The following is a 10,354-nucleotide window of genomic DNA, read 5'->3' on the forward strand; positions in this document are numbered from 1 at the left end:
AAAAAAATACATACTGCATGGATCATGTCCATTAAAATAGTTTCCTGTTCTGGCCGCATAGAGAGTGTTTCAAGTTCAAAAGCGACCGCTTGTCTGGCTGCCTCCACTTCATCTGTAGACAACTGTGGCCTCAGGGTCACTTCCGCCAAAACCTATCAAAATCATGGACATTAAAGCTGATACACTATATTTACTGCTATTTGTTTCTCGCGACTTCGCTCACGCTGCATTATAAATTGAATAAAAAAATATAGCCTATGTTACTGATAACATAAATTTTAATAGTGAAAGAATTTTTGAAATCGGCCCAGTTGTTTCTGAGTTATTTCAATACTTGTTTTATTATTTTATTGAATTCCATTACATACATATTTAACAATTTTAATTTAAATGTATAAAAATAATTTAGACCCTAAATAAAATTAGTGTCTTTTTTGTCAAGTTGAATCTGAATTATATACTATAAAACACTACTTTTTTTACTAGATCATAAATATTATTATTAAAATTAATATGAAGAGATACCTGAGTAATGGCTTCAAGTCCTCTGGAATCAGCGCTGGTGGCATAGACAGTTGTGTCACGGGAACCCTGACAGTCACATATGCCACCATGTCTTTCTAATTCCCTTAGCATCACATCTCTCGTAGGGAACTTATGTGTGGCCTAAAATATTATATGTGACTTAATTTATGTGAAAAATAATGGGATCCATAAAAAAAGTTAATCATATTATTTATTAGTTATTTGTTAAAAAAACTTGATGAAATAAAAAAAACTAGTTCCTCGGAATAAGAAAAATACTTCATATTTAGCCTTTTTTTGCAAACTATGTCAAGGATCACCACAAACCGTTAAGCAATTTTAAAATATGTCACAACAAACATCCATCCGTCTTTGGATATGTAGTAGTCAAAGTAAGATAACTAAATTAATACTTGTACAATATACAAGTGAAGTTTAATACTTACACCAAAACTTAATTTTTCAAGAAAATGACAGATACCACTTGGATATGCAACTTCATATCTTGGCCCAGAATCAATTACCACTAAAACAATTGAGATAAAAATTTTAAATATTTCTAGTATATAGTTTGTTACATCGTAAGGTGGCACAAATGCAAGAGGCCACTTTAATTCGCCATAATAGCGAAGTGACCATTGCCCATACATGCAGATGCCTTGTCTAATATTTATTGTTGGAGGAGAGACACACATATAGAGGATATTACCCATTTTTAAGTATCTTGGTCAGATTCACTTTCCTTACCCATCCTATCTTAATAAGAAAAGTTTGGGAGGGGAAAAGGGCCTAAAATTATGTCTAGCACACATCAATATGCAGAATTACTTCTACTTTAAGACTGTCGTCTGTACAGTCTTGGTATTGCACCATACAAGCTGGACAATTTGTGCAATTGATGTTTCTGGCATCTACTGCCTTTGACATTTAAAACATATCAGCCACAGAAAATAATTAAGTTTCAAAGCATTAAAAATAAATACGTAACCTACCTCCTGCTGTACAGAATTGTCCAAATTTCTTTTCCGATGCAACCCGTAAACCATTACTTAAAACTGTAACTTCAGTAAGAGCATCTTCAGATTTTGCCGATGAGTATACTATAGGTGGTAAATTTGGTACAGGCTCTGATAATGGAGGCAATTGTGTAACTTGTCTTGCTTTATCAGAATCTTGACTAAAATGTCTTCTACTAAATCTGAAACTACTTAATCTGGAATAAAAATCGTAATTCATATATCACAAAAGATAATCAACAGAGATTGTAGAGGGGGTTGCAAAAATATTATTGAATACTGTTTCAATTTTCACCTACTAAAGTTTCCTTTCAATTTTATAACAAAGTTTTGTTGTAAAAAAGATACACTTTGACAAATAAAAACATGGCCTTAGTATGTCTATGCAAATAAAGGATTTTCAAGATGTTTGAATAAAATTTACAAACTTTGAAGGCCTGTAACACCTAACTACACAACTTTAGGCAGAGTTTAGTTGGGTTAAATTTTCATGTTATCAACTAAGGAATCTTTTCACACTATAATAGTCACAGAAATCTGCAGTGTTCCATTTTTCGAAGTTACCTTGTCCAAGACAAACCCTTTTCCTACAAATAATTAATTAGATAGCAGTGAGGGGTGTAAAGGGATAATAATAAATAAATAAGCCAAATTACACTGACTTTTTTTTTTGTATATCGATAAACTGCATTGTACTGGTTTTTATTATTTTACATTTTAAAATGGTCAAATTGAAGTTTTGAGTTGGAACACCAATTTCCTTTACTGAACATGGGTTTCTCAGATACACTGTATATTGTCTGATACCCTTTCTGGCATATTTATTGTAAGGCTGTCTGTGTTGGTTATGTAATTAACACCAATTCCTTTAAGGGATTATTTTTTTTAAACAGACAAGTATGTTAGTTATACTTGTTGATATGATTTTTTTGCATTCATCTTAGGATCACAAACCTTTTCTAAACTATTAGTAAATTAATTGATTTAAATGGTTTTCAAAAATAAATATATACTTTGAAATTAACATAAATACTTATTGTCTATTTATATAATTAATAAGCTACCTCCCCCCCCCTCAGGAATCCAAAAATGTAAACTAGATGCGAGACTGCTACAAATTATCTTCATAGTAGTTGCTACGCCTACCCTTAAACTCATCCTAGATCACCGGTTGGCGATGCTCACGCACTAAAAGTATCGTATTTCATAAAATACATAATATTGGGTTGATCAAGAATGTCACCTAACTAAAACGCAGTTTTTTTCTAAATTCAGAAATGGAATATGATAGATCGAAAAGAATAAAAGCAACAACTTACCCATTTTTAAGAGAAAACAACCTAGAAAAAAGTACTTTTATATCTGTGACATGAGACATGGTATTTAGCAATTGTAAAATATTTTATAGTTAAGTATATCATGAACGTATACAATGCGTTATTCTTAGGTAATTTCTAATTTTTTTTAGGAATTTTGACGAATAAAGTGAAATATGGATAAATCTGCGGTACACAATACAAATACAATTGAAATTGGAAATAACTATAAGAATAAATTCAGACTGTCCCTGTCAAATTTTGTCATTTGCAGTGTTGCCAATGTAAATTTTTACCCAACCGTGTAGATAGTGTAAAAAAGCCGTGTTTTTATGAAAAAGCTGAAATATTATTTAAATCAAACACCTTTTCAAATAATTAATTGGATAAGAAAGTTTTAAATACTTTTAGGAACTTACATTTTTTCTGCTTCTTTTTGTACTTACGTTCTTCGGAAAGCTGAATTAGTAAAGATACAATGAGATCACGTTGAAAAAGCAAACTATATGTTTATTGCTTTTTCTTTTTTTTTAATTATTTCGTAGTATTACTTACTGGACTATCTGAATGAAAATCACATATTTGCACTTTGGTAGTAAGATGCTACGATAGAAGTAATAAGTAGTACGTACATAGTTCGTAGTACTCATTACGTACGTATTACGTAGATATTGAAATTGAAATTGAAATTTATTAAAAACAGATTAATAATTAACAATAAAAGTTATAACCAATTAAAAGATAAATACAAATAGTGATAAATGTGATTGATCTAGTGATGCCCACACTAGGCAATGCCTGTATCGTGGGCATCGAAACAGCAGGAAAAATATTTTAATACAATAATAATTAAAAACCTACGCTTACGGCGTTTCGGTATTATAATGAATTATAATACCGAAGTATTACGTTGTACTTATTACTTTCATAGTTGCTGCATATCTGTAATCTATGGGGTGGACTGATTTTGACGGGACTTTCATTTAAAGGTAGCTGGTAGAAGGTGAATGCACGCGGGAATGTAATAGACGATCTTTTTTTAAAATCCCGTACCAACGAAGTTTGCGGGCGGCAGCTATTATTACATAAGCACAAAAAAAAATCTAAATTAGTGTTAACATTTATATTTCCCTTTTGTCAATCTGGGCAGTAAAAATAAAAATGAATTAACGATTGAAACCTTTAATATTAATGTTTTTACTGTATAACAATTTTAATAATAATAATAACTGGAAGTAAGTTACATTTCTGCGCACTCAAGTCTCTTACGTAGCAGATTTCAGTACGTTATTCATCATAATTTTCTATCACTCGTTTTTTGGGTATTTCCTTTTCGTCAACGTCAATTGAAAATATAAATTGCACTATTAAGTATATTGCAGCCATAATAATCTGCGAATTAAAACATTTTTTGAGTAAAATAATTTTTGTCACGCAGGTAAGTAAACTACTTAAGTTCCTTAAATTTAACGAATTGCAAACCTAAAACTAATAATTAAATAAGTACTAGTAAATGTTATGTATGTACGCCAGTATTTACATATATATAAGAAACGATACTGTGAACTGACTCATTGTAAGTGTATAATATATACCTATGTTGTGGTTGGACTTAAATAAATAAATAAGCTAATTTGGATTTTATATTATGCTGCTTATCACATTTTTGTAATAAAACGTCTCTCCTGCATTTGAAAAAATTTGCAAATTTAAAACACGAATATCGCTTACGACTTTTGCTATTGGTGCTCTTACTAAAGATCGAAAATATACATCAATGATGCTTTCCCAATTGTCGTATACAATATAATATTTAGGTATACGAAAGCAATGATTTTGTAACACTTTTTGAGAAAAATTCGGGAACGGATGAATTTGACGCCGTTAAAGTGGAGAAGTGCCTACATATAACTACTTAATAAAAATTTATTTAATTATTTTTTACGGTCGAATTTCAACCAATGGGAGACCACTGGTAATATTGGTTTGTTTTAAACTTATTGGAAATAGAATAATCACTTCTTGGTTTGAAGAACTGTGTGTCTTATTAAAAAAATTGGCATAACAAACAGGTACTAGTTTTTATTTATTTTTCATTAACTACTAGTTTTTACGTCTACAAACTACATACATAAATCCAAAAATCCAAATCTTTCCTATTTATGATATTAATATAGATAAATATCATATTAGTTATATAGGATATCTCAATCAAATACACTTACCTCAAAAGTAAATATGTACATATACTGAGATGTCTTTAATTCGTCAGCAGTTAAATCCTTCGCCGTATATGGTGCACCAGATTTAGCTACATAAATGTATGCTGACAAATACAAAAAAAAGGTTTACTATTATACTATAAGTAAGTAGAACTACGAGATTTACCGTCAAAACCTGAGATTTAACAAATTCGAGCGTCGCTAGTTGAAAATCTAGGCTAGATATGTGGGAGGGAGCTAGTAGTATTTTTTTATTACAAAGGAATGCATATCTATATTATATTATATAACGAGCTGTTCCCGTGCGGGTTCATCCGCATGAACTTCTAAAAACTTTATTTTATTGTTTACATTTGTGAACTTTGCAAATGTCCAAATTCAAATGCCACAAAGCAACGACGGCCTTCGACAATGTCGTCGGCGAACAGCATACACCTGGGTGCTTCCTCCTGTATCTCCAAAGTTAACGCGTCGATAATCAAGTCGTAACTAGTAGTATATTGTTTATATTTGTATTGTTTAGTAAGAAAAATGAAAAATTACCACGAGCATAACATTCTCCCTGGAAGCAAGAAAAAGAAAACAGCTTAATATTTAAAACTCCTATACTAAGCTTTCAAAGATGTACAATTCGGCAGAACCGCGCCTTCAGAAGCATTGAGGGCTTCAGTGAGAATCTTGTTTTGCCAACGTGTAGATGTCATCCAAGTTTATATTTTAGATCAAGATTTCGGTAGACCATTTACCAAAGTTACGTCTCTCTAAGAAAATGGCTGTGGTAAAAACGGCCCCATTCTAATACACATAAGGTCGGGAAAGGGAAGATGATTAATTGATTGAGATTAATGCTATCATTAGATACCATAATTTAAAGCGGCCGCATCGGAAAAAAAGTTTGTTTATCTCTGAAAACATCCGACAGATCCTTTCTTGTTTGGAGGAGTGTTATATCATATCTTATATTATATATTATATCTAAAAATACTCCTTGCATTTTTAGATTTCTTAACCATTAGATATAGATAAAATATTAAATTAACTTACCAAATTTACTTTAAAATTGATAAAAAAGACCCCCAAATAATCTGCAAGCGAATTAATTGGCGGCATTCTGCGCTCACGTATATATGCTTCGATAAAATCTGTAGAGCATACTAAGGACACAACCTGAAAATTTTACTATGGTCATTTAAGTTTATCTAGACCGTTGCTATCGTGGTTAGTTCTGTTGGAAAATAATGTAGACCTTACATTGGAAAAAGATTTTTCATTACTTAAGAACATATCGACTTGTGTAAACACGATCTCGTTTTTCGTTTTTTTTTTGTAATTAATTTTTATATGTCGACCCAGCCTAATAACGAAACTATGAGCTTAGAGAGAGGCAGAAGTATACTCACGTTTACAACGATGGCTAAGTAAACCATAAGTTTCAAAATTTCAGACCATACGCTAAAAGCGTTGTTGTTCAAAAACATTGGTCTTTTATAGTGGAGTGTAAATAATGTTGCGTCACGTCTGAAACAGCAATTTAAATGTAAAGGGTATAACATATATACATACGTATATAAGGCTTAGTGAACGATGACGTCATCGTACACTATGCCTTTACACTGATAAATTACATATGTAGGTTACTAAATAGGCGGCTGTCGTATTTCGTTCACTTGTAAAGACGGTAACTTAAATAAATTGAAATGTTATCAACCTGACGTGGTAGATGTTGAACAGCAATACAATTAATATGGCGGGTGGACATGAAAAACCAAAGGCGATTATCAAGATGAACTGCGTTGCTGAAATACAATTAAATGTTTTAGTTAAAAAAAATGCTTTTTAGAGTTCTTCGAAAAAAATAATAATAAATGAACCCCTCTATTACCTCCTAACGGGTATACGTTGAACGTAATTTCATGTTATTTATATTTCATCTATACTTATACTTATTACTTATATTCCTTATCTACATATTATGGATAGTGTGGAAGAACACATAGGATTTTGTTTTTTTAATTCCAAACAGACGGAGTCGCTGGCGAAAACTAATATAATAAAGTGTAAACACACTCTATTTTGTGGCGTAGGATGTCAGCAATCACAGCATATTTTTCAATAACGATTTTCTTTAATAAAAAGCTCTACACTTACAACACGCTTTAGGCTATATATTAGGTAGTAAACTAAAGGGGTAAATAAATAGGAGAAACCCCTCATGAGGGAAAGGGACCATAAACTACAAGCTGACATCAAGAAAGCAAGGTTGCCATTGTACGGTAATTGTTTTCCAATGTCAAAGGCCTTCGTTGTCATTTGTGCATTTGAATTTTGACATTTGCAATTGAGAATTTGACAAATGCAAATAATAAAATAAAGTTTTTATAATTTCCCGCGGATGAAGTCGCACGGGAACTGCTAGTAGAGAATAAATAGAGGCCACGAAGTTTGACTTTGTTTTATTATTAGGAGGAGGAGGAGGAGGAGGAGGTAAACGTGGTAAGGAGTACCGGAAGATAACTAATTAATTTTATTTTATGACTTAAAATAACTTAATTATTGTATTACCAATGCATTATTGTTACACTGTTAATTTACCAAGAGTTGCCATTTTGTTTGCTAAAATATTTTCATTCAGTCGAGGTAAAACGAATTCTCTCTCCCAGCATGGAACGTTTTCGACTATTTCTCGTTGATTATAATCAGTCACACTGAAAAGCAATGCAAATGTTTCAGGCTCATTTTACTCGTATATTTATCGACCGACTTCCCAAAAGAAGGAGGTATTCAATTTGTTAAATTTGTTAAATTTCGTTGTACACAAAGGACTTATATTACTACAACTTTGTTAATTTAATAAGTGTTACGAATTTGTTTGCATTATATTTAACTTAATACACGTCCACTCCGTACGCTAGCTCAGGACGGTATAATTTACGTTATATGTTAGAACGAGCTATCGCCCGCAAACTTCGTTTGGCACCATCGTCAACGTCATTTTGGCACCACGGAATTACAAAAAATAGGCTACAATATGTCTATCTATATTAATTACATTCCAGTAAAAATCCCGTCGAAATCGGCCCAGTCGTCTCGGAGATTACTCAGAACTAACGCGGCTTGCGGACAGACAGACAGATAAAATTTTTAAATGCGCTTTTCGTTATCAGCAACGCAAATACATCATCTTTCCGAAATCTGGAATTTTTATTTTGATATTGCAAACAGACACTCCAATTTTTTTATAAGTATAGATATGTATATAGAAGATAGAAGATAATATTCGCATTTTTAACAAACCTTGAGTGAAGTGACAACTTTCTTAATATGCCAAATCTTAGAAGTAGAGTAATTGTAAATGCAATGGTAAGAGTATTACTGCACGATGTCATCGCGCACGTATCATCTAATAGATTTTCGTAATCTTTTTTGTATCCTCGCCACAGTAGAAATTCAAAAACTGTCTGTGAAATTCAAAAGTGACTATTACATTGGCGTCCCTTGGACTAGTGCAAGTAGCGCATGGCACATATACAACGTTGATACAAATGAAAGGGCTATAAAATACTCAATATGGCCGCGATTACAAAAAGGAGCATATAGTTTTAACATACTGTTAAGTGCCTCTGATTTATGTTCGGAATTATTTCGGCACACTGCTCGTCACTCCGACATGTATATACACGTGTTTATTTCTAATCGGTGGCTCTTTAGCGCGATAATAGAAGTGAGTATGAGTATAATTACGAATAGTACACAAGGCAAATGATACTTATAATGCCACGGAAGATCATAAGCCACGCTGATAAATAAATCATTTTTAAATCAATCAAAAATGTACATATTTACTTCTTGAAATCCATAGTTTGCAAGTACTATCATAGGCAGAGAGAAACACATTACATAGATGTGTTTTGCAAGGGACCGGCTGTACGACATGTAAGTTTTATGGTTTTCCTTTCGAACTATATAACTTGCAACCGTTCTATGAATCTGTGAAATAGAAAGATAATTTTAAACTTGATTAAATCTAAGCGAAACAGATTTAACTTAAGGTTTAGAGAATCTAATTCTCTCATTAAATTAATACTGAAAAGAGATAAAATATTGGAAAATTACTTACGAGACGACGATTTTTAAACGCAAATATTATCTATTATATTACTCACAAGGAACGATGAAAAGAAGAAACCAAAAAAACAAAACATACAGACGAATTGAGTACCTCCTTCTTTTAGGAAGTCGGTCAAAAGGTAGGTATACTCCATACAATGAACGAAAAGGACAAACAAATGGAAACTGTTATCTAACTATTAGATAACAATAATTATATTGAACTTACGAGATCTATGATGTAGAGAGCTATGACGAAACCAATCGTGAAAGCAATGGTTACCAAACCAAGTCCGTCTGGAGAAAAGTCGTACGTCGATTTTCTATGTGAAAAGGCAGCAAAAACTAATACGTCCAATAAAATCTGTAGAAAAGATAAACACTTTCTTATTAACCAACTGGAGCGTCGGTGGCTCAGGTGTTTAAGTACCTGACTTGTACTCCCGCCATGTTCCACTGTGAATTTCGATTTATAGAATTTCACATGTATATAATTTACTCATAATTTACATAATTTACTAGTTCTTACGATGGAGGAAAACATCGCGATGATGCAACCTATGCAGGTTGCAATAAATATATATTGGCGAAGCAATTCAAGAAAACGTGTAAAGGTAACTAATTCGCTCTGGGCCATCGTGGTTGACTATGGCCTAGTCTCCTAACTTAGGGTAGGCTCCGAGTCTTCAGTGAGGACGTATGTATAGCAGAGGGTAATTTTTTTATCTGTATTAGGTGGAGGGAAAAGTTTCATAGCATTTTATATAAAAAACGAATTGAACTAAAAATGGTCGTCTATAACATTCCCGCGTGCATCAGCTACCTTTCACTCAAAATCCAGTTAAAATCGATATTCAAGTCACGTTTGTTCCGAGCAATCTCCGTAACGGTTTGGTCGATTTTGACGGGATAGTACACTCGGGAATATTTTATACAACCTTTTTTTATTTCTACTCTGTTTAAATTCGGCCGATCTATATTCGACAAAATATAACAGCGGATTATTTTTTTTCGAAGCGGATTTTTTCGAAGTTTGAAGATTGGCGACATTCACCTGTACCACTCCGTCATTGGTCAAAATATGACGCTGACAAGACATTGTTAGTTCTCAAATATGCCAACTGGCGTATGACACAGGTCTATATTTCCGGGAACGAACGTAATGGAC

General features: G+C 32.5%; 2 protein-coding genes across 3 annotated transcripts in view; both read right to left on the reverse strand.

Moving 5' to 3' along the window:
• Positions 1 to 546: 546 nt before the first annotated feature.
• On the reverse strand, positions 547 to 3,112 carry LOC106107917 (mitochondrial-processing peptidase subunit alpha; the record flags this gene model as incomplete). Its single annotated transcript, XM_013288947.1, is given in 4 exon segments — positions 547 to 666; positions 972 to 1,051; positions 1,518 to 1,738; positions 2,861 to 3,112. Coding segments are annotated over 4 exon segments (480 nt in total), but the record flags the coding sequence as incomplete, so codon positions are not given.
• Positions 3,113 to 4,023: 911 nt separating this feature from the next.
• The window catches only part of LOC106107910 (anoctamin-9-like), a 49,743-nt gene continuing 43,412 nt past the window's right edge, over positions 4,024 to 10,354 (reverse strand). Inside the window, exons 14-20 of one of the 2 annotated variants that reach the window (XM_013288930.1) lie at positions 7,672 to 7,784; positions 6,788 to 6,875; positions 6,480 to 6,597; positions 6,124 to 6,246; positions 5,623 to 5,641; positions 5,083 to 5,183; positions 4,024 to 4,249 (exon numbers count right to left, since the gene is read on the reverse strand). In XM_013288930.1, the coding sequence (XP_013144384.1) occupies positions 4,145 to 4,249; positions 5,083 to 5,183; positions 5,623 to 5,641; positions 6,124 to 6,246; positions 6,480 to 6,597; positions 6,788 to 6,875; positions 7,672 to 7,784 (667 nt within the window). In that variant the 3' untranslated portion in view covers positions 4,024 to 4,144. The remainder of the gene's footprint in view (positions 4,250 to 5,082; positions 5,184 to 5,622; positions 5,642 to 6,123; positions 6,247 to 6,479; positions 6,598 to 6,787; positions 6,876 to 7,671; positions 7,785 to 10,354) is intronic. The other variant, XM_013288929.1, reaches the window with a different exon arrangement.

Source organism: Papilio polytes, unplaced genomic scaffold, assembly GCF_000836215.1.
Source record: "Papilio polytes unplaced genomic scaffold, Ppol_1.0 DF821845.1, whole genome shotgun sequence".
Taxonomy (NCBI): domain Eukaryota; kingdom Metazoa; phylum Arthropoda; class Insecta; order Lepidoptera; family Papilionidae; genus Papilio; species Papilio polytes.